Source organism: Pseudophryne corroboree, chromosome 1 (genome assembly GCF_028390025.1).
Source record: "Pseudophryne corroboree isolate aPseCor3 chromosome 1, aPseCor3.hap2, whole genome shotgun sequence".
In the NCBI taxonomy this organism is placed as follows: Eukaryota; Metazoa; Chordata; class Amphibia; order Anura; family Myobatrachidae; genus Pseudophryne; species Pseudophryne corroboree.
In genome coordinates, this window is record NC_086444.1 from 842,081,200 (window position 1) to 842,106,981 (window position 25,782).

Below are 25,782 nucleotides of genomic sequence, written 5' to 3' on the forward strand. Positions count from 1 at the left end.
GGTCACTTTTATACAGCGCCCTGCGGCCGTGGCATCAAAAATCCAACTAGTCACCCCTGGCCGGGGTACCCTGGGGGAGTGGGGACCCTTTCAATCAAGGGGTCCCCCCCCCCCAGCCACCCAAGGGCCAGGGGTGAAGCCCGAGGCTGTCCCCCCCCATCCAATGGGCTGCGGATGGGGAGGCTGATAGCCATTTGTGATAATGAAAAGATATTGTTTTTAGTAGCAGTACTACAAGTCCCAGCAAGCCTCCCCCGCATGCTGGTACTTGGAGAACCACAAGTACCAGCATGCGGCGGAAAAACGGGCCCGCTGGTACCTGTAGTACTACCACTAAAAAAATACCCAAAAAAACACAAGACACACACACCGTGAAAGTATAATTTTATTACATACATACACACATACATACATACTTACCTTATGTTCTCACGCAGGTCGGTCCTCTTCTCCAGTAGAATCCAAGGGCTACCTGTTGAAGAAATTCTACTCACCAGATCCAGTGGTCCAGGCTCCTCGGCAAATCCAGGGATAATCCACGTACTTGAATAAAACAAAAAAACGGTTGCCCGACCTCGAACTGAAAGGTGACCCATGTTTGCACATGGGTCACCTTTCCACGAATGCCAGAAACCCACTTTGCCTTCTGACTAAGTGGGTTTCTTCAGCCAATCAGGGAGTGCCACGTTGTAGCACTCTCCTGATCAGCTGTGTGCTGCTGTCCTCACTGACAGGCGGCACACGGCAGTGTTACAATGTAGCGCCTAGGCGCTCCATTGTAACCAATGCTGGGAACTTTCTGCTCAGCGGTGACGTCACTTTAGGTCTCCCCCTCGGTGTTTAAGATGCTTCCTTATCCTTACCGACTGCCTACAGTCACCTAGTGTTAGTACCAGCCCTGTTTAATTAAAATGAGATATACGTGGTATTGTTTTAACATAGTATATTCTTAGATGTAAAATATGGGGAAGAAACCGGCACTCCACACTCCAATCTAAGATATGATATGGTATTTAAGTAATGTATTATGTTATCTGAATGCTGCTCACCAATTGGAGGTGGCTGGCCACTGTAGCAAATAGAAAAAAAGCCAAAAGAAGAAGATGGGAGCGCTATCAGATAAAATACAGTTTTTAATCCCAATAGATTTAAATAAAAATATGTAAAACAAAAATGCGGACAGGTATCACATTTGTATTGTAAACACATTTTATTTGATGTGTGGTACTTGTATCCATTTTTGTTTGATATGATAATTTAAATCTATTGGGATTAAAAACTGTATTTTATCTGATAGCGCTCCCATCTTCTTCTTTTTGCTTATTCCTTCGATGTGTTGTTAAGCAACTGAAGAAATTAGCTGAGTGGTAAGACTCTTAGAATGTTTTGGGGAAAGTGGAAGTTGTGTTAATATATAGAAGATAGCATGGATGATTTACATGAATGCAAGCACTGATACAGCAGTATTGCAATAACGCACAAGATCTACTATACAAAGGTCAATAACCCAATCAATAATGTAATAGGCCAAAAGCGTGTCAACTCATAAACATGAGATGTGAGACTCATTCAAGGTAATTCAATGGAGCATTATAATTAGCATTTCTTCATAAATCAGCACATTTCTTGTATTACTGTGCAAACAAACTTACAGACAGAAGGCACCTTTGGCATGGTGGCCAGGAGGGCAAGCCCCAGTGTCTCAGTTGTGTTCAATTAGGATGGTATATATGCCAGATTGCTACTAAAATGTATCAGAGATTTGTAGGGTAAAATGATAAGGATTTACAATCCTTCAGAAATGTTGTACTGAAGCAAAAATGCTGTTTTTTTTTAAAATGCACTCCAACCCATTTAATCAGGAGGAATGAAGTATGCATTAGAGCACAGGTTCTCCAACTCGTTCCTCAGGACCCCACACGGTTCATGTTTTGCATGTCACCTGTAGATTTTTAGAATGTGACAGTTGGTGATACACAGTGCAGCTGCCGGGTGACATGGAAAACGTGAACCGTGTGGGGTCCTGAGGACCGAGTTTGAGAACCACTGCATTAGAGTATCAAAATGTAGGGGTGCAAAAATGTACTCCATGTGATGAGAACAGCTGGCTGAGTAGCTTGCCGTAATACTCTATGCTTTACATTGCTTTTACAGGAATATTAATGCATGATATTGGAATTATCAGTTTGGCAAACAGCTTCTTTGTCCCTGTTAAATTTACTTAGAAGAGGTGTTGGCTTACTATGGAGAGATTTCTTACACTAAGCAGCTGGAGAAGGGCATCTAGAGGTGCAATACTATTAGAGGAAGAAAATCATCATTATATACGTGCAAATGTAACAAAAAAAATGAAGGTAATCCTGGAGGTATATTTACTAAAGCTCCAAAAAGAAAAAGTGGAGGCCAATGAGATTCTAACTTTCATTTATCTAGTACTGTACATTCTACAACTGTATAACTAAAATATGATTGATTGTTATGGGCAACGACTCTACTTTTCCTTCTATCTATCTATCTATCTATCTATCTATCTATCTATCTATCTATCTATCTATCTATCTATCTATCTTTCTATCTATCCCACAGTGTCTTAATATAATATAATAATATTATTATTACATTATTATTATTATTATTATTATTATTATTATTATTTTTAAAGAACCAACACCAAGAAACACAATGTAGTTGTTGTTTTGGCATTAATCCACACACAAGTTGTAGCACTAGTAAGGTAGCCCACCAAGACATACCACTTTGGGACCACTGCTTTTATTTGATCTGGGAAGATCAGCATAGTAGAACCTTCTTCCCATCTCTGAAAAATGTAGCATTTCCTGTAGAACAGAATCAATTTTAAAACGTACTTTTGTTTGAGGGCTGGGGCTTGTGACATATTCCAGTACCTATAAATAAACTTAGGAAAGAGACTGGAAGCTTCCTGTAAGTTTATGCATTCATGGCATGGGCCTATTTATCAAAATCTCAGGTCCCATAAATAATGCGGAAAAACAACAGCTCCCGCATTTTTTTCTTATTAAAGTGGATATTTACCAAAGAGTCTAATACAGGAGACACCGCCTGCATTTGACAAATTGCTTCCAGCTTCCAGCCCCTTCAGACTCTACTGTGCATGCGCAGATCCCCAGGAAAATGGCGCGGTGGCCATTTTCTTAATGATTTCTCCTCTGTGCATGTGCATAACACCGTGAAAATGGCCTCTGCGCCATTTTCACTGTGATTCCAGGGCACTGCTGAATTCAGCGCGGGACTCCGGAGGGGTAAGTATTTAAATAATGGGTACTTTGTGTACAGTGGGGGGCCCTCTGGATTCAGGGGCTCGTGTGCACCACACACACTGCACCCATTATAGATATGCCAGTGAGCCCCTTACATTGCAGTAGTGCAATTTACCAAGCTCATCGGCAGAAGGTAACATCATACCCATTTACCTCTAAGAAGCATCCTGGCAGTAGAGGATCTTGGGATCCCTCCTAGATGGGCCGGAGCTGATTGTGATGCACAGTGCAACTATTCTGCACTTCACATGCACAGTTGAATGGCTGCACTGTGGTTGCACGGGTAATTTTGAACCCAGAAGTAAAGTAACAGTCTCACATTACTTTTTACTTGTTGCCAGGACAGGCTATTATCTGATGCTCGTGTCCCAGCCATGGCCCTTTGATAAGTAGCCCTGAAAAAAATATTCCGATATGTGGAAATAAGGAATGCTTATTTTCAGAGCAGGACTGCATTTGTTGATAAATACGGTAAAGGTTAGATGGCACCTACAGACCTTAAAAAACAAATCTAATATTTTTGCACAGAATTTATTTGTTGTCAGTTGTTTATACAAAAACACTAGACATTTTCTTCAAAGGACACTTAACATGCACTGCCATTTTTATCACAGATAGGAATAAGCTGAATGTACACTTCAAAATATACGATAATACAATGTAGACCTTAGAGAATTGTACAATCACTTTTAAGTCACTGGACTGCAGCGGCTGCTTTCATCCCTTTTTCATACTCTACAGTGTTTCCATGCATTTTACAAAGTGCTACAGAAGTAGCTAAGGTTATTGAACTGAAGCTAAAAAGCATTTGTAGCTTTACAAGGTAGCCAACACATATGTAATCATCCATTTTCAGCAGGGTTAGAAGTGCTGCATTTCTATGCCTCAAATGTCTCTTCACAGTGTACGGAAGCGATATTTCTATAGTATATGTTTCCTACACTATTTACACATTGCTAACACTACTCTAATGGCGTGTACACACGGTGAGATCCTTGCTATGGGCGATTTTCACTTTGTGATTTCCCCTGAACTCCCCGGAGCCCAGCACCACCGATTTTGACTAACTTTTTTTGAGATATGGACTATGTGTGCTTACGATTTTGGCTTATGTGAGATTTTGGCTTATGTGAGATTTTGGCTTATGTGAGATTTAATTGACTTATGTGAGATGAACTAAATAGTACACCAATCTAGCAAGGATTGACTTGCCTGCACAATCTATCTTTTCTTGCAAAACCGACCTGGCGGGACCGCGCATCGGGATCGAAGCAGGATCGCAAGCGGCATAACACCGTGCGATTTGCACTAACTTTTCTTGCGATTTTGACTATATAGTCAAAATCGAAAGAAAAAATCTCACCGTGTGTACACACCATTAGAACAGCATGCCCATCCATGGATGCCTACTGACCCTGATATATATATATTTTAGATTCTTTGGAGTTTATTACCTTGACACTGATTTTCATTGGTTTTCATCGACTGAAAATCAATGAAAATCATGTTGGGTTTCAGGGACTAAAACACATATTTACTAACAGTCAATTTTTGATATTCATTTTTACATTTCGGAAAATGTGTGTTTTAGCCCTGGAAACCCAACATCGATTTAGATCAATGTTCATCATTTCACACTGGATAAAAAAAACATGAAAAACAACCTCCAGATAAATATACCTTTTAGTATCTGTTTTAATTTTTCATGATGCATTAAATATTTTTTTTTTTTTTTCATATGATAAGTCACAAAACCGTAATAAAAAATCACGTACTGTACATTCAGGGCTACACCGAAATGCAACGGCTTAATTATTAAAAAGATGATAGAAAATAGTGACGGTCTTCAATTGATGCTCATTGCATGATTTAGCAATAAAATAATTGTCGGAGGCTCATTTATGTGCAGTGGACCTGGCCCAGACAATTATAGACATACTGCGGGACATTTATGAAAACATTTCGACAAGTAGTAGGGGTCTATTTATGAAGGTACAAAAAGACTTATAGGGCTTTTTCCTATTTTTAAAATACTATAAGTACCATCAGGATATCAGGATCCATGTGCTTGGGATGCTGGAGGGCAGAATACCTGCAGTGGTATCCCGACGTGCAGGATCCCGACACCTGGAAGGTAAGTAGGCTAACCTCCCCCACTACCCCCCTAATCTTAACCCTCCCTAGATAGATATACATAGAGATAGATATACGGTAGGTAGATAGATAGATAGATAGATAGATAGATAGATAGATATACAGTAGATAGATAGACATATAGATAGACAGATATACAGTAGATAGATAGCTATACATATAGATAGATATACAGTAGGTAGTCAGATAGATAGATAGATATACAGTAGATACTGTAGATAGATAGATAGATAGATAGATAGATAGATAGACAGTAGATAGATATACATAGAGATAGATATACGGTAGATAGATAGATAGATAGATAGATAGATAGACGGTAGATAGATAGACAGTAGATAGATATACATAGAGATAGATATACGGTAGATAGATAGATATACAGTAGATAGATAGACATATAGATAGACAGATATACAGTAGATAGATAGCTATACATATAGATAGATATACAGTAGGTAGTCAGATAGATAGATATACAGTAGATACTGTAGATAGATAGATAGATAGATAGACAGATAGATAGATAGATAGACATTAGATACAGTAGAGTAATGTGATTATGTTTAATTGATCTCTAATGATTGGTATAGCATCGTGCAATCTTTACAGAAAGAGAACATGGCTATGGGAATTATTAGCTGACAACACAGTGAAGGAGGTGTGCTTAGCACATATAAAACATACATGTTAAGATGTATGTAATATATGTGCTGGCTTCTTTTATACCGGAATGGCAGCGCTGTATATAACTGCTGCCGTGTGCATCACTCTACTTCTAAGTCCACCCCCTGGCTCCCATTGGCTAGGGGGCGGGCTCTTAAGGATGGTGAAGCCGAATGCTGTGTCCTGGGTGCAGTGGCGGCTGTGATAGACATAACGCTGATGATCCCCTGGGACCTGCAGCCAGCACATACTGTATATTACATACAGTACATCTCTGCATGTAGGTTTAGATGTGCTAACCAGCTCCCCCCTGCACTATGTGGTGAGAGCTGCAGCTGCTATTGATTATTATGCACATATTTGTGCAATTGCACAAATGTTGATGTACAGTACTGTGCTGTGAGAGTTTTACCATGAATAGATGATCACGGATGCAGCACTCATGTCTGGATCGCTTCCCCATACAGTAATATGTGGAGAGAGATTCACAGAAGAACCGAAAGCTCAGCTTTCCGTCTCTCTGCTGTATTCAGATATTCCATCTTCAAAATGAAAAGAGCAGAGGAGCTGAATACTCCTCTGCTTTCTGTATGTCATCGACTCTTGCTCCACACTCTTTATAGACAAGCAGAAATTGCCTCTCCTATGCTCAGACGCCAGCACCTGCGCACATAGGACTAAATATTAGCCGCCGGCACATACATAGAAAGTATTTGCAATCACATACCGGCACATGCACAGAAAAGATTGCCTTTTCTGAATCCATGAAAAACAGAACGTTGCAGAAGAAAACTGGATCGTCGGAGCCAGGGTTGGACTGGCCCACAGAGATACAGGGGAATCCCCCGGTGGTCCCCAGTCCCAGACTGTACAATTGAATTATACATTATTCATATGTTACCTTATACTGCACAGGACTATGGTGTATTTTCTATTGTGCATTGCTGTTATTAATTTGGTACATTATCATGCATGCACTAGCAGTATTTACTATATATATTTATCAAAGGGCCCATCACATGCATACTCTACTAAGGCAAACCAATAATCCCCTCTCGAGACTGGCCACACCCCTAAAAATGGGCCCCTACCATTGCATTCCCCCATGTTTTCGGAATGCATCGCAGGAAAGGAAAGAATACATGAATTGCCACTTAACAAAGATACAGTAACTGCAGTATCAAACTGGTGCCATATACTGTACAGTGAAAAGTAACAATCCATAGCCGCAAACCTACATGAATAGACCCCTTATGTTATGTTGGACAGAGCTCCATGTCTGTACAAGGAATGATATGTGTTAAGTGTATTGATGCCGTGGAAGACAGCGTATTTGTAACCTGTGAAATAGATACCTGGTTTGATTCTTAGATAAAACGGGAGCCGTGTTCACAGTGATACTGTTTTATGTAATCTTGTTTGAAAAGTACTGTGTTTACCAGTGCACTGGTGCAGAGTAATACACATTATGAATTTGCTATTTAACACGTAAATGCTTTGAGTTAGATGCCACACATTTGTAGTTGGTGCCCTGGATATGCCAATTACCATGACAGCAATTTGACATGACTTCAGAGTGCCAAAAAAATCCTCTTTATCCTTTCATTTGTTTCCATCTCCCTAGGGGCCCATGCTCCATAAATCCCATACTGCCTTGGCTGAGTAGGTATGCCAACTCTTCTAAATCGCTAGCTACAGTAAGGCCAGCACAGGAAAACACTAATGTGATCATGAAGCATGCTGACTAACCTAAATTGTACTTATTTTTAACCTCTTAAAAAACATACGAGGAAAAAAAAGAAATATAAGGGAGAGAGAGCAACACAAAGCAGCATCCCGGGAATAGCACATATCAAATGATAGCAGACATACAGAATATCTTTTCTTTATACTATAAGCAAGAGCAAGCCACACACAGGATGATCCTGGTTCTCTATAAGAGTGGCAGCCACCAGGCAATAAGTTCAGAATCCATTGTAGCCACACGTAGGGTGCCAACCATCTGGTTGGCCTCCGGGGCTAGTTTTACCAACATGCAGTCCGTCAAAGCCACCGATGATCGATAGTTTAAAGCGGCAATAGAAATAAATGCTAATATGCCTAATATTAAAATTGAGCAAATTGTCCAAGTCAGAAATAGGTGAAATCCTACCTAAATTATAATAAAAGTGAAGCTTGTGGCAATGGCTTCCTTTTTAGCTCCATGGTGTCAAAATTCAGTATTGCATGCATCCACTCTAGGGCATGTGCAGATTATAGACGTACACACAGACAGAGTCTGGCATCCACCACTGAACCCACCTTCCCCAACCACCACCAATTTGCACCATCATTGGCTCCCCATTGCTGACATCAAACCATTGATGTTTGATAACAATCGATGGCTGATGGCCAACCCTATTATTTTAAAACCTGTAATACCTAAATTTAGGTGGTGGTGGTGGGGGGGGGGGGGGGTTTAATAAATACGCCCTTTAATCTTTTTAAATCACAGATTAATTTATCCAGTTAGATATGGATCTGACTGGAATAAGACATCCCATTTGCACTGCGCTGAATTGAGTGCTTATAATGCTGTTTCAGTTTATACAGAAACAGAACATCTTGTGCAGCCAGCCACACTACATGCTCAATATTCTCTGTGGTCTAAATAGGGTTATATTCCATACTGTGCAGAAAACTCTCAGAATCTTTCAAAAGAATCTGACTGCCTACAGTAATCAGATGTGTATTTTCCTAAAGAAAGCAATTCTATGCTAGTAAATGTAAACAGCGGAAAATAAAATCAGCATGATAAAAAAAAAATGGTTCATAAGGGTGGTAGCTAGCTGTAAAATGATTAAATCAGTCTATACACATGGGTGTAACATTATGCACCCTCTGCAGTGTCAAAGAGATTTGGAAAGAAGGAAGCTGTTTGATAGCTCCATTATTCCAGATGACTTAATTAAAACTTGCACCACACAACAGCTACTCTCCGATTTTAAACCATACAATTCATCAGAGACTGCAATATCTCTGCAGACGTTGTTTGTGCTAAGTAAATAAATCCATAAGTCATTTTATATTAAGATTATCTGTCATTGAGACTTCATTTTGCATTGTTCCCTATTAACAGCAATTTGATCTTTTGAATTGAACATTTTGGGAATGATGCTGTACTTACAGTACACCCATATATTTAGTGTAAAATATGCAAATCTGTCCTGTGCATGACCACTTAGAAAAGTATATGCAGATATGACACTTGTGACTTCTTACTATTGCTGAGTAGGAAGGGGAGAGGCAAGGGGCACGCAAACACAGTTCAATTACAGTAATGGCATTTTAGCGTAATTGCGAACTCAGGGCCTGTTTCATGTTTGTAAGTAAAGCAAAAAAAGCAAGTAACTTTGGGAATAATTCAGAGTTGATTGCAGCACCAAATTTGTTAGCAGTTGGGCAAAACCATGTGCACTGCAGGTGGGGCAGATATAACATTTGCAGGGAGAGTTAGATTTGGGTGGGTTATTTTGTTTCAGTGCAGGGTAAATACTGGCTGCTTTATTTTTAGACTGCAATTTAGATTTCCCTTTGAACACACCCCACCCAAATCTAACTCTCTCTGCACATGTTATATCTGCACCTCCTGCAGTGCACATGGGTGGTCATTCTGAGTTGATCACAGCCAACAACTTTTAGCTGCTGCTGCGATCAATAGTCCACGCCATACTTGCCTACCTGACCCTCTCCATGAGGGAGAAAATTCTCTGTTCCTGGACTTTCCTGGTAATGTATGATTGCCATCACCTTTGGTGAAACTCCTTTCTTATCAATGAACTAGCTCACCACAGGTGATGGCAATCATACATTACCTGGAAAGTCCAGGAACAGAGCATTTTCTCCCTCATGGAGAGGGTCAGGTAGGCAAGTATGGTCCACGCCTATGGAGGAGTGTATTTTAGCTTAGCAGGGCTGCGATCGCTTGTGCAGCCCTGCTAAGCTAAAAAAAATTCAAGCAGAAGTAGAGCAGCCCTGGACATACTTACCCTGTGCGATGGATCCTGCGATGATGGGCCCGGCTTTGACGTCACACCTCCGCCCTCCGTTGTCCTGGACACGTCTGCGTTTTACTCACCACTCCCCGAAAACGCTCTCCAACGGTACGGATCTGCCCATCCACGCCTCCTTCCTGTCAATCTTCTTAGCGGTCGCCGCTGCTACCGCTGCCGTCAGTGGCTGCGACGTAACCCGGCAAACCCTGTCGTCGGGCAACGTCACGCACACGCACTGCGCCCGCCCCGCATGTGCATTCCCTTGTGCCTGGAACAAACCATACTGCAATGCAATGGGAGCAAATACATATATATTGTTTCTGTGCAGGGTAAATACTGGATGCTTTTGCAGGGTATGGGTCATTAGGTCAACAAGACTTAGGTCGACAGTCATTAGGTCGACCACTATTGGTCGACATGCATTAGGTTGACATGTCACTAGGTTGACATGGTCATTAGGTTGATATGTACTAGGTCGACATGGAAAAAAGGTCGACATGAGTTTTTTAATACTTTCTCTGGTGTTGCTTTCTTCGTAAAGTGACGGGGAACCCCAATTAGTGCACCGTGTCCCCTCGCATGCTTCAGGCAAGGTTTTTATTCCAAATCGTAGTCCACGCGGATCGTAAAGTATGAAAAAGTTCAAAAAATGACATTTAAAAAAAAGTCATGTTGACCTTTTCCGTGTCGACCTAGTACATGTTGACCTAATGACCAGGTCGACCTAGTGGCCATGTCGACCTAATGACTGTCGACCTAATTATTGTTGACCTAATGACCATATCCCCTTTTGCTTTGTACTGTAGCTCACAAATGTTAGACAGCTTTATTTTTATACTGCAATTCCGGTTCACTTTTAACACACCCCATCTAAACCTAAATCTCTCTGCACGTTACATTTGCCCCCCTGCAATGCAACATGGTTTTGTCCAGTTGCTTGCTTTTTTGCTTTACTTACAAACATGACCCAGGCTCCCAGTCAGATCCATATGAAGGAAATACTGTATGGCTGGCAGTAGCTGTATTACTTGTGGGTGCATGAGAGCTGGTGCAAACACATACTGATAATGGTAGCCACTAGATCGCCACCTCTAAATAGCTGGTTACAGATTGAGAGGCAGATTCAGAGGTGGCAGCACAGCTATGTCTCCAGTGATCTGCTGTGGCATCCAGGTGTGCTGCATTGGATCAACTGTGTAACTATCAGACATCTGAGTAACCCCAGGTTACTCAGGATGTCTGGTGTAATCATGCTGCTGAAGCCATGCCTACAAAATGGGTCTCACATGCCATTATTTTGTCAAATGCTCCATGTCGTTGCCTCTGCCCTGTCCCCAAATGGAGGCAATCTGTTAATCAATCTGCGGCATCCAGGGAACTGCGAACAATGTAGCAGAATGAGATCTGCACGTGTGCAGTGTAGCATCTGTACACACAGTACTCATATTTGAAACCATTAGAGATGGATGTTTGCATTGAGTTAACATGAATCTCTGAATCAGGCCCTGACTTGTGAAGCTGGTAATGCTACTCCTTCAGTAACTGTGCATATATTATACAGGGGCAGATCCAAAACAAAATGGCAGGGGGAAAAACAATAGGGGAAGGTGGTGAGGGCTCCTGGAAAAGTGGGTGTGTCCTTGCACCAAGGGACATGGACTCATAGGGAATGAGGAAGAATTGAGGTTCTGGGGACAGGAGGAGGAGAATAGGTTCTGGGGACAGGAACAAGAGATGAAATGCTGGGGACAGAAGGAAGAGGTGAGATGCTGGGGACAGAAGGTGAGGTGCTGGGGACAGGAAGAAGAGGTGAGATGCTGGGGACAGCAGGAAGAGGTGAGGTGCTTTGACAAGAGGAAGAAGCGAGGTGCTGGTGACAGGGGAACCGGAGGTGAGGTGATATGCTGGGGACAGGAAGAAGAGTTGAGATGCTAGGGACAGGAAGAAGAGGTTAGGTGCTGGTGACAGGAAGAAGAGTTGGGGTTCAAGGGACAGGAATAAGAGGTAAGGGGCTGGTGACAGGTGGAAGAGGTGGTGTGCTGAGGACAGGAGGAAGATGTAGGATGCTGGGGACAGCAGGAAGAGGTGGGGTGCTGGGGACAGGAGGAAGACGTGGGATGCTGGGGACAGAAGGAAGAGGTGGGGTGCTGGGGGCAGGAGGAAGATGTGGAATGCTGGGGACAGCAGGAAGAGGTGGTGTGCTGGGGACAGGAGGAAGAGGTGGGATGCTGGGGACAGCAGGAAGAGGTGAGATGCTCGGGACAGGAGGAAGAGGCGAGGTCCTGGGTAGAAGAGAAAGAGTTGAGGTGCCGGGCACAATAGGAAGAGGGGAGATGCTGGGTACAGTAGGTAATGATGAGGTGCTGGGACAGGAGGGAGAGGTGAGGTGCTGGGGACAGGTGGAAGAGGTGGGGTGGTAAATATTGAGATGCTGGGGACAGGAGAAAGAGGTGAGATACTGGGCACAGGAGGTGAGGTTCTGGGGTGCAAGAAGAAGAAGTAAAGTGCTGGGGAGAGGAGGAAGAGGTGAGATGCTGGGGACAATAGGAAGAGGTGGACCCCAAGTATTAGTGGTGGATGGGAGCCGGAATTAGAGGCCAGGCATGCTGCGGTGCTGACACTTTTTCAACTGCGGCAGGCTCTAGGTTATTCATACAGTAAAAGAAGCTGGCGTGACACTAAAAGAAACATGGAGGTAGGGAGGAGAGAGAGGAATTAAGAGGGAGCAGGGCCACGTGTCTGCACTGTGCACATGCGGAAACTTCATAGCTAGGCACTGCCACAGCTATTGGCAATAGATATCGCAATCGCGCAGCCTATGCTTTAAAACTGCAGTCGGTCCAAGGTGCTGAAAATAGGACCAGCCCGGTGGGAGGGGGGGGGGGGGCAATTGTCACCCTGCCCCCCGGCCCAGCCCACCAGATACCAGCTGCACGGGGATGACTAACAGGCTGACAGCAGCAGCCTCATCCTGGTGCAGCTGTGATAAAAGGGTAAAAAAGGGAGGGAGCATGTGCTTGGTTAACAATAACACCCTCCTCCTCCTGATATATTTCAGGTTGTCTGCTACATTCATGCGCAGACAAGAAGGAAGATGATATCTGTTATATTATAAAGGGTAGTGGGAATAAATCAAACCATACTGTAAATGAAATGCATTTTTTTGCTTTAAAACAAATGTGAATAAACTATTTTTGTGCATGTGAGGCGGTTGGGTGTAAGTATATCAGGTGTATGCCTGGGGTAATCTATTGCATATACTATCAGCACAGAACTGGATACATCTTGCGACACCTCTGATTCAGCATGTGGGCGTAAATATTCTATTTTTAACAGTGTCTTTTTTTATGCATATTCTTTTAACTGGTTATCAGTACATGTTGAACATCCCTTATTCAAAATTCAAAATCCTACATTTTTGGGTCCCTTACTGAGATAATGACATATATAATATAATATATATGTCATTATCTCAGTAGGGGACCCAAAAATGTAGGATTTTGAATTTTGAATAAGGGATATTCAACATGTACTGATAACGAGTTAAAAGAATATGCATAAAAAAACTCTAAAGACACTGTTAAAAATAGAATATTTACGCCCACAGCCTGCAGCTGCCAATCATGATGCGATTGCATCATGACTCCCTGCGTACGCGCACTGTGGCTGGTGTGCATGTGCAGGCCCTTTGAATCGGGCCACTGCGTACATATGCGCAGCTGCATCCGGGTCTGAAGAAGGCCCTTAGTTGCTGTCACATGCTCTGAACAGTAAAGCAGCTCAGTATTGGTATTAATAGAGACAGACCTCAGAGCTTGTCACAAATGAAAAGATGTTTTTCTGTATATGGTTTTTTATTTTTTCAATTTAACACTTAATAACTGGAATAATGGAGAGGATCCCCAGCATGATTTAGGTGTGAATTAAACTTATAAAAAAGTTTGTTAGATTAATAGGAATCTGTGGTGTGCATGTTTACTTTCTATGTAATAGTTCTTGTACATGATCCTGCTGTAAAATCACAGAACATATTCATGGCCCATCCAGCCCCCCATGATTAAGTATCCATCTCGCTACGAGTTGCAGTGGTTGATACCAGAGCCGCAACTAAACATTTTGTTGCCCTGTGTCAAAAAGAGAATTGGTGTCCCCCATATTTAAAAAGTGGACAGGATGCACTGGAAGTGCACGTTAAAAATATAGGGACGTGGCTTCATGGGGAAGGGGCATGGCTACACAATTCATATTACATTACACAGCACATAGGATGTATATTAGTCACATTACACCACACAGTAGTACCCCCTATATACGTTACGCCATAGTAGAGAAACATTACACCAGGTAGCCCATTATACACATTATGTCAGGTACAGCCCCTTATACACATTGTGCCAAGTAGCCTATTATACAACATTGCACCAGGTAGCCCCTTATACATATTGCGCCAAGTAGCCCCTTATACATATTGCGCCAAGTAGCGCCTTATACACATTGCACCAGGTAGGCCATTATACACATTGCACCAGGTAGCCCCTTATACACATTATGCCAGGTAGCCCATTATACACATTATGTCAGGTACAGTCCCTTATACACATTGTGGCAGGTAGCCTATTATACACATTGCACCAGGTAGCCCCTTATACACAACCAACCTGCCTATTTGAGTCCTTCTGTCAGTGACAGTGCCTGCCGCTGCCCTTTTCAGCGCAAGGCACTGCAAGTGGGCTGGAGGAAGGGGGGCTGGGAGAGACATCATCTCTCCCAGGAGAAGTTGCAGAGTGCAGACAAACAGGGGCAGCCGGAAGGGGTGGAGCTGGAGCTTGATGGATGACTGAATCTGCCACTGCCCAGCTACCTATATGAGAAGAAGTAGCTGGGGAATGCAGCTAGTAAGCAGTGGGTGGACGGTGGTGCGGACACCAGTACAGCGGCGATGGTTGCTTGGACACCAGTGTGCTGGCAGCACGGCGAGCTAATATTACCAGCGGTTCTGCGCACACAGTGCATATGTGCTGTGGGCCAGGTATCACTGGCACAGCAGTAGTTACGGCCCTTGTGGAGATTATCTACCAGAGCAATTCAGTTTTGCTCCAGAAAGCACCTGTCCCTGCTATCCCTAACACTGCCACTGCATACCTCACAACTTTAGAAAGCTGGAAGGAGGGACCCAGATGCACGCCCGAAATTAAGGGGCATGGCCTTGTGGGTAGGGGTGTGGCCTCAGAGAAGTGTCGCAATCAAAGTCCATGACCACATTTTTGCCACTGATCGGATCCTTCTTCACAACTCTGAACCTCCTTCCTATAGGTAGAAGCAGGGCTGCTGGTAACCAACGACATCTGAAGATGTCTATGTTTCCCATAGCGTTTCCACATGTTTATCGGGCCCATAAAGAATGAGGAACAGTCCCCTTAGTGAGCAGAATGTACAGTGATACTGTCACTCCAAAACTCAGCAGCAGAATGAGCCTATATATGGCTAGGATATGATCTCTGTATGTATTGCTCTCCTCTAGTCTTCAAACCTTCAAGCGTTCCCTAAAAACTCACATATTCAGACAAGCTTATCAAATTCCAGAGCCAATCACATTACCTTCATAGCTTTCCTATCCAATGATATCCCCACAGTACAGTACACACATATCCCCCACATTTTTTCTTTCTTCACGCTCCCGTCCTCCTGACCCTGGTTTATCACTGCTGTGATGTCATATCATGCAGCCCACCAAGAACCTTTGCAATCTGATGTACAACTATGCAATAGATAGCACCTATCCTTGTGTATCCATGCCTATTTCCCCATAGATTGTAAGCTTGCAAGCAGGGCCCTCCTACCTCTATGACTGTTTGTTTTTACCCAGTTTTGTCTTCTAATTGTGTCCAGTTGTAAAGCGCAACCGGAATTTGCTGCGCTATATAAGAAACTGTTAATGAATAATAAATAATATTGCACAGTATATGCAATTCTCATCATGGCAGCTACCAAACAACAAAGGTTCAGCAAGGAGGAATGATAGTAAGTAAAACCTAATTTAACACTTATTTAATTTTTTTGTAGTATAAAATACATTTCTTTGTCACACCTTCAAGCATCTCTACAACTCTTTCTGTTACCAATAATGCAAAATTTACGTTTGCTCCAGCTTGGCAAATGTGTGTTTAATTCTTATGCTATATTCAGTTACTGTAAACTGTATATTAAAAAATACAGTTTACAATTTTCAATGTCAAAGATAAATGTATTTATATAGCTGGAAGTTGGTTTCCCCTGGACTACCCGGATTTTTATGTGATAGACATTCAAAAAAACCTGCTCAGTTACCTGCAGACTGAATGAAGCAATTGTTCAGGCTGGTTTCAAATTTGAGCAGTTTTTCAAATCTTGTCCCTGAATTTCATTTTAATAGTATTTTTAGTATTACTGTCAATAATATTATATTATTATTTAGGGCTTGCTTATAATAGTTTTTTTGCTTTAAAAGTGGCCTAAAGGCCAAAAAAGTGGATGATGAGCTTTAACATCGGGAACTTGCGCTGGCTAAAATAGAGTTATTCACCGTTTATTTCAGTTCTACTTGGAATCCAAAGGATCACAGGAAATGTAAGCAATAATGCACTTGTAGTGCAATACCATCATGCAGTTGGGGAATGTGTTTATTACAAAAACTCTCCTTTTCTAAGCAGTGACTATTAAGAGACTATCCCTGAAATCCAATACTTAATACATTTTCACATAGTAACATTACTGTCCCCTTTCCTCAACTGCAAAAAACATGTTAAGTCGGTTTAAATGGTCTGTCGGTGTTCAGCATTACTTAAACCCATAACATGTTTAGCACCTTCATTTATTTGTTGCTTACAACTGATTATCTTTGTCTCTATTTCTCAGCAAGATGTAAGTACTATGATAAGATGTTTTTTTCTACCATATAAGCAAAGCAGTAATCTGACTTCAAACAATAAGAAAGCTGTATCTGATGCTCAATGACAGTGAAACAAATGGTATAAAACTACACATTTGCAGCTAATACAAATGAACCTGCTATTGTAATCTAAACATGTTGAAATTCTTTTTTTATTAGCATGAAATTTTATTATGCATGTTTAAATATCTTACCCCATTTTTTGGGTATGCTATCCATCCAAGATCACCCATAACTGATCGAGAATCCAGTAGGTTCACTGTGAAAATATAATAAAAGAAGGTAAGTATGATATTGTCTAACATTCAATAATATATACTGTACTTCGAGAATGCATACTGTGGGTCATTATTCAGTGGCAGAAAAGCTGTACAATATTGCACTTGGAAATGTAATTCGATTTGTCCGTTTGTAAAATATTAGCTATATTAACCAACCAGCCTATTGTGCGAGTCATCAGACCTAATCACTTCCAATCTGATTTCAATTGAATGGACTTTCCATGCTATAAAACCAAGGATGAATGGTGGCTGCCATGTTGGGATCATTGTTGTACTCCGCAGTAGAAGTAAGAGCAGGAACCTGTGGTATGCATCACAATCTGTTACTAATACCCCTTTGACAGTGAGCCCTTGACCTGGGATATTGCCTGGGCAATCCGGGCCCTGGCTTCGTGTGAAACTACCTGGGTTAGGTGCTCCAGGAATTCGATCTGGCTGGTGACCAGGGTTAAATCTGGGCCTGACCAGGGTACTTTTCAATGTGAAAGTGCGACCTGGGTCATCTGACCTGCATCACGCTAAAAGTATGCAGCGAGATGGATTACTGGCACTTGGACAAGATGTCATCTCCATGTGCCAACAAGGGGATGATCCAACAATAACCCAGGTCAAGCTTGCAGTGTGAACACAGTTTCAAGCAGCTTGACATGGCTTGAAACCATGTTCAATAACCCAGGTTGGACCCGGGTTATTGTGAAAGTGGTATTAGTTTAATGTGAACAAAGGTAAATTATAAAGCATCTTCTCTATATTTTTTTAAATAAATATCTCCCTTATCTGAATCATAATTTGTAAGAATAATGTTTAAATGGCAGATTATCAGATAATACAGTACATTATCCACTTGTTTTACAGTGACCAGCACAAGAAATCGGAGGGAAAAAGTCTTGCTGAAAGACAGAGTATTCACCATAACTAGGTCTTACTATGAAAACCCAGAGGGTACAGAGCAATGGTTTATTTTTATTTTTTCAATCTACTTTTTATTTTTCTATATTTCTATCTTCAGAATATGATGTGACTTGAGGATTTCATCGATATAATGAGTGCTAACATATCCCAATGCTTATGGCAGAGATATGTATGTCTTGTCTGGCTACTTACAATACTTTGTACTTTTCAATTTTCAAGTTTAGATCTATCTATATAATTATAAACTCAAATTTAGCTGGATTATAGCTATAGTTTATACACAAAAATATTTCAAGGGAGACCATGCAGTTTCCAGCATCTGGAGGATATTGGCCATACCAAATGAATAGCAAATTTTTCTACTAACCTAGTTCTTGCATCAACATGCTCCCTAAACCAGTTACCTTGATAAGTGTTAGCAAGCTGGGTTCCTTTCAAACATTGGGCACTATGTTATTCAGATATGCCAATCCCACTTTGGAGCACATTATATCAGACCAGTTAATACAGGGCTCTAGATTTGACTTACTACATGTGAATAATGTCTTTACCAGATGGTTTACAAACATTTACTATTATTTATTATTTAACAGCTATTTATCTAGCACACACATATCAGTAGGTGTTTTATAGAGAATATCTACAGGGGCATTCAATTGGCCATGATAACCTGCTTTTATCACAATTCGTGAAAACTGACCTGTTCAATTATTCGCTGGCGATAATTCTTCATAGGTTTTACCACACACTTATTTTCCTCACCTCTGAGCAGGTGAAAAGTTGGGGGAAATCCCTATTTTATAGTAAAAATGTTGGGATATGGTTCAGAACCCCTGGGACACCCCCCTTAATGACTAATTAGAAGTTTTTAATTATTTTTATTTGGCCAATAATGATGTCATTTTGTGGTGAAAACGTGCAAAATTATTGAAATTGGGACAAGTATATTGGAGTGCTTATGAGTGGGGCAAGTGTTTTTATGCTTGCAAGTGGGAGAAATCTTTTTTTTTTTGGAAGTTTTTTAAGTGGCTTAAAATCACCCAAACATATATCTATACCCATTTTATGAGTAAAAAAAAAAAATCATACAACAGCCATTTGATCCAATTTTAGTACCCCCCAAATACTTTTATTATGACCTTTAATATACTTCTGTTCTGTTATCCTATATTATTTTAACTTTTTGCGGGGTAAAGGCAAATTCCAAACTTTAACCTACACTTTTCTATGATTTTGCCAGCAAGAATTAGGATGCAAATCCCGGTTTCGAAAATGTGCTATTGGATAGGTTGAAAAATGGGAGCGCACAAACTGCCAAAAAGCTGCTTTTCGCATGAAAAGTGGCACTTTTCGCATGATTGGTGTGGTAAATTTCATGGCCAATTGAATATCCCCCTTAGTCATTCACATCAGCCCCTGTCCCAGTGGTGCTTACAATTTAGGGTCCACTGACTAGTCATAAAATATTGGAGCTTCAGTAGGAATTGAGTCTAATGAAGTGTTGAGGTGGAAAGTTGTCATCAAACCTATCTTCTGAACGTCTACTTTAATTTTCTGAATGTAATCTGCATATCTAAATAAAAGAAAGGGAATGAAATGGTTATGTCTGTTGTGTTTATTCTCCACTCTGCGTGTCTTGTGGTCCTTGCACTACTTTAAATATTTTGCTATGTCTCTTTAATGTCTTAGTGCTCTTTTTTTCCTCTTATGGTGTGAGATGTTAATGTATTAGACTATTAGTTTCATTTTCAAAAAAGTGCAGCTAAATTTTTATGTATATCATTTTGGTAACTTTGTTGCTTTTAAGTAAATGTGCTTTGACCACTTGTCAACACTTTGGGGTGATATAATAATAATACAATGAGCAGAAGGCTCTATACACAATATAATATAATAAACAACTTGGGTAAATTGCAATACTACATACTGTACTCCCTATATTAAAATACATGAAAAAAAAAACAATGTACTGTGAAGTAAAGCCTGGATTTTTTATGGAAGAAAATAAATCTTCTGATTGATTACTTCCCACTCCTATCAAGGTCACAAAAAGATGAAAGAAGACAAAAGAAAAGAATTATTCACAAATGGATTAAAGTCTGTATTTTCCTTGACTCTTGTCTATTAAGTAGCCTCAAAGGGAGTGAAGGGGTCAATGAAAGAAGTGTGTATTAGTGTACGTGATTATTTTGCTGTGTTACATAAAAAATATTACAAGTTAAATATAATTATTTTTTTAAAGAATAAAAATGATAATAAATTTGTCATAAATTAAGAAGGAAACCAATAATTACATCACTATTTATCATGGTAGTTGGATGATAAGCAGGTGAATAAACAATTCATGACCTTTTTTGCCATGAATCGCATCAGATTTGATTTGTACAAACCTGACTTAAAAATGAGTTAAAGAGCTTGTTGTGACATTGAATGGAATTTTTCCAGATAATATGCTTTGCTTTATGGTATACAGCTAGCGGAAATAAATACATTTTATTTCATGAAAGCACTTCCAGGAACTAAGAAAACAGTCAAAGTGCAAACATTCATATCTCTTTTACCAGCTGTAAACAAACGTAAAAAATAATGATCAACAATTTTTAACAATTGGCTGGAATTGCTGCTGTGAAACAAACCATGATGCATCACAACTGAAATCAATAGCTTTCACTCATGTTTCAAGACAGTCTCAATGAGTGTCCTGCTCTAAAACTTGTTATGAAATCTTGTTTTTAAGGGATGGTAAACATTGAACTTGCTGAATACAAATCAGCTTGCAGTTGTAAGTGATGTGTAATGTATTTATAAAATGTTACCGCATTTGGGTATTTTTCTCATGTGAAATTGGCATTAGGTGTTTTATTCAGCCTGGAATTCCCTTGTGATTTTTGTTCCAGATGAACTCCCTCGTACAGTAATTCTAAAAGTACAGAGCTGAATGAAATGACACTTTAGTACAAAATAGCAAATACAAAAACGGAACCCGAAGGCTGTACAAACAGTAATTTGCACCTCTGCGAATTGACCTGTCCCTACAACATTAGATTTGCATGAAAAATTCAGTGCAACAAGCTTAATTATTTGTATCATGTATACAGTACAGTACTTTTCAACAGTAAAGGAGTATCAAGAACCCAACTAGTGGTAGATTTACTAAAGCTACTAAAGAATATTTTAAGAAGCTTCAGTAAATGTGAGAGAGATGTATCAAACCCTCTGGAGGAAAGTGACGTTCTCAAACATTATCAAACAAGGGGTGGCACTTGATATGCCGGTTGTCGGGATCCCAGTGCTCAGCATACTGGGGCCAGAATCCCGACAGCCGGCATACTGACAACTATTTTTCCTCTTGGGGTGTCCACGACACCCCTTAAGGGAGAATAAATAGCGTGGCATGCGTAGCGCGGCAAAGCGCAGTGAGCCCACAAGGGGCTCTTTTGCGCTCGCCCCGCTGCCAGTACACCGGCCGTCGGGATCCAGGGGCCGGGATCCTGAGCACTGGCATACTGTAGTAGACCCTCAAACAAGTTATCAAACAACTGTTTTTGTCTTTTAAAGCTTAAACTAACTATTCTAATTTATTATTTACTAGCAAAACATTAATTTACTAAGTGGAAATACGCCTTGAATTTTTTCCCCTGAATTATGTCTAAAGCTTGGACTACACTATACAATTATCTGGCAGATCATCTGCCAGATCTGGCTGGTTGGAATGAAAATCTGGTAATGGATGAGAGCAAATGACAATCAACCATTTGCGTCCAAACACTGGAAAATGGACAGAACTTGTCATTCATACAAACAGGTTATATCCGTGATTTAATCAATTTGTCTGTTTGGGAGCAAATGGTCGATTGTCATCTGCTCTCATCCATTATAGACTTTCATTCCAACCAGCCAGATCTGTCAGATAACTGTATAGTGTATGTTCAGCTTTCGGGACATATTTACCAATTAACAGGATTTGGTCTCAATATATATAATTTTTTTTATCCCTGAATGTTTTGGCGATAAGAAATTAAGTATTTACAAAATTTACCAATATTCACATGCAGGGAAAGTTCTTCTGATAGCAGCCGGTCCCACCAAGATGTAAGAAGTAAAGTGATAGCTAATGTGATCAATTACTTCCTGGTTCCAGCTCTGGTCTACTGACTGGGCATGTGCTAATGGACGTTCCTTCCGACCCTTCTCTGGTAAACTTTGCAATGCGTAGTCCATAGGCTACATTTGCAAACACCATCTAAAGATGGAGTTAGCGTCTTGGCACAAGCTTGGTAACTTGGTAACTTTTAAATTTTATAGGGGCTACTTCTGGACACAAATAATGCAGGTATTGTGGCAGATATCGGAGATATCTTTCTGCTCCCCTCTGTCTTAAATCCTGGCGAATGTGATACTTAGTCTTTGTGAGCAGTCTTTAAAAACAGCCATTGCCGGCAAAAACTGTTTGGTACATATGCCTCTTAGTATCACAAATCCAGCCTGCACAAACAACTTCACTAATTGTATGTGTGTGAGGCAATTCTTTTTTTTTTCTTTAATTGGAGTCCCAGGTGTACGGTGCATTTAAACTCTTTTCGACAACCAGTAACATCTGCCCCTGCAACAATTTTCTTAAGTAGAGCATTTAAAAATGAATAACAATTCTTCAACTCTCAGAGTTTAAAGATTTGTCACATTCATTGATTGTAAGTTGTAATATAGTCTTTCTTGGCAAGGAGGTGGCGTTCTCACCCAGAATTCTCCGAGCTGCAATTACTGTAATTAAGTGCTTCAGAACAGTATATTTTTCTTGTAAGTTATAATGGATGCACAATGTGTATTGATCTACATTGTAGCTCATCATTTAAAATAAAATCATGTCTTTTATACACCACAAGAGGATGTAATTAGAAGAAATATGGTCTACCTTTTTGTGATTATCATTGCTTTGATTGAACATAAAAGCTACTTTTTAAAATGGGCTTTCTGTATCTGCGGTTCTGTTTTTTTTAAATTGCATTTATTGTGCTTTAACATTTATTTTTAATATATTTGTCCTGTGACAAAGCATCAGAGCTGATGAGATACATGACCAGGATTTTCTTAAATTAACAAATAAATAGCCCTGTATCCCTCTTTATCTAATATGCAGTACAACTTCAAAACACTTGTACTTGCTGGAGGGCTTTTTGAACCATGGTTTTGGGCTGTTATACCTCCATATAATACCAGTGACATGCGGTGGGGTGAGGCACGTGAGGCAGAGCCTTTCCTGTCATACTAACATTTGTGCCAGAGTTTTGACTGTATAAAGTATATGAAAAATACAAAGAATATGTTTGAAATATCTTCTCTGCATTATTCTAAACATTTTTATAACCAAAACTCTGGAGTAAAATGTCTATGGCAGGTGAGGCAGTGCCTCACCTGGCTATCTTTTCAGCACATCTCTAATCAAAACTCACAACATTTTCAGGAATGTATACTGCTGCACATGTGTATAATGCCCCCATGTACCCTTTGGCTCATATATTGTGTGTAAATCTGGCTCTGGTGCAAGTCAGTGCCTTCTGAGCAATTTAGCTCACCGCACGTCCCTGTATAATACATCTCCCCCTGAGTGTCTTGTAACCGGTTCATCTGACATTGTGGCTTCAGTGGACTCTCTCAGCGCACAAGGTCCAGTACGACTCGGTCATGTCAAGTTCTATTGTAGTTCAACTGCAACTTACTACATGTTTAAAACTAATTCCTGTGTGGTTAAAGTTACTTTTGACTATGTCTGTAATGCGAATAAGATGCAAAATGTAAAGCAAAGGACGGTACTCTACATCACTTGGAGAAGCCCAGTCGTGTTGGGCATATTGCACCATATGGTGTATAGATGCTAGGTGTTGAGTCGAAATGGGGGGAGTGGTATCAGCGCATGTTAAGTGTGCTGATACCTCTTCCCCCCTATGTATTCATGTGGAGGTGTGTTCTGCATGACATGGGCACTATGCGCTATTGATTTTCACAGCTGCAGGTGTCATTGCCCATTCACCACACTAGGGACAGCTCTGTCCCTGACTAAGACTGCTGCCGGCTGCGAGCTATATGAGAGATCTTGTGATAATAGAGAGATCTCGCGCATGACCACTGGAGCTGGCTGGGGGGAGAAACACAACACATCAGCACTAAGCTGATGTACTGTGCGTTCTAGCAGGTATCGCTGCAGGGGGGAGTTTTCACTGCCCCACTCTGCTTCCTGATTTGCCTCAGTAGAAAGGTGAAGCAGGAAGCAATATATCGGCACGATATTTGACGCTATAATACATCTCTCCCCTTGTGGCCGGTTCATCTGCCACTGTTGACAAGAACCATGGATTTTGGGTTATCTACCACAGTGCATATGGATTCATAAGGACCATTTAGTTACCTGGTAAGCCCTTCAATTTAAGGCTTAAATGACTTTGGCCGTATTCTCTATACTTCTTGGTGTTGTATCTATTGTTGAGTAAGTGACTATTGATTATGACAACGAAAGTAAGCAACCGTGCGCACCCTCATGGTATATAATCAGGAAAAAGTCTATAACATGGAGATTTGAATATCACAAGATTACACTATTTCCTTTATGCCAGGATTTATAGTGTTTCAGTCCAATTCAGTCTCAAACAGTGGGCTCAAATGTCCATTATCTTGTCTTAATCTTGATTCTCTCCTTTCTCCCGATGGAAAGCCAACTCCATATGGACCCAAAAATTGGAAAAGAAAGGAGGATATAGTGTAATACTATTTTGTATTCAATAATTCCACAAAAAATATGTTTCCCACAAATATTAAAATACAACAGAATTTCATACACAGCAATCCACCACAGACAAGGCAAGAATGCGTACCGGATAAAATGGGGTGTCATATGATATCCACCCAAATCAGCATATTGGTGTCCCACAGGTACCTCTCGATCTTTCCAGGTTCCGTGTTCGTCTCTGGATCTGCAGTATCCAGGAGGTCAGATACCGGTTCACTGCAATCTCCCCAATCAGCTCAAGGTGAACTGATTGGGGAGATTGCAGTGAACCGGTATCTGACCTCCTGGATACTGCAGATCCAGAGACGAACACGGCACCTGGAAAGATCGAGAGGAACCTATCGGACACCAATATGCTGATTTGAGTGGATATCATATGACACCCCATTTTATCCGGTACGCATTCTTGCCTAGTCTGTGGTGGATTGCTGTGTATGAAATTCTGTTGTATTTTAATTTTTGTGGGAAACATATTTTTTTGTGGAATTATTGAATAAAAATAGTATTACACTACATCCTCCTTTCTTTTCCATTTTTTGGGTCCATATGGAGTTGGCTTTCCATCGGGAGAAAGGAGAGAATCAAGTATAAGACAAGATAACGGACATTTGAGCCCACTGTTTGATACTGAATTGGACTGAAACACTATAAATCCCGGCATAAAGGAAATGGTGTAATCTTGTGATATTCAAATCTCCATGTTATAGACATTTTCATGATTATATAC

The 25,782-nt window shown here is 40.7% G+C and overlaps 1 protein-coding gene across 5 annotated transcripts in view; it reads right to left on the reverse strand.

Annotated features, from left to right (window-relative positions):
• EPHA5 (EPH receptor A5) overlaps positions 1 to 25,782 on the reverse strand; it is a 438,408-nt gene that overhangs the window by 378,620 nt on the left and 34,006 nt on the right. For all 5 annotated transcript variants that reach the window (XM_063919908.1, XM_063919911.1, XM_063919909.1 and 2 more), the window contains exon 2: positions 17,276 to 17,340. In XM_063919908.1, the coding sequence (XP_063775978.1) occupies positions 17,276 to 17,340 (65 nt within the window). The remainder of the gene's footprint in view (positions 1 to 17,275; positions 17,341 to 25,782) is intronic.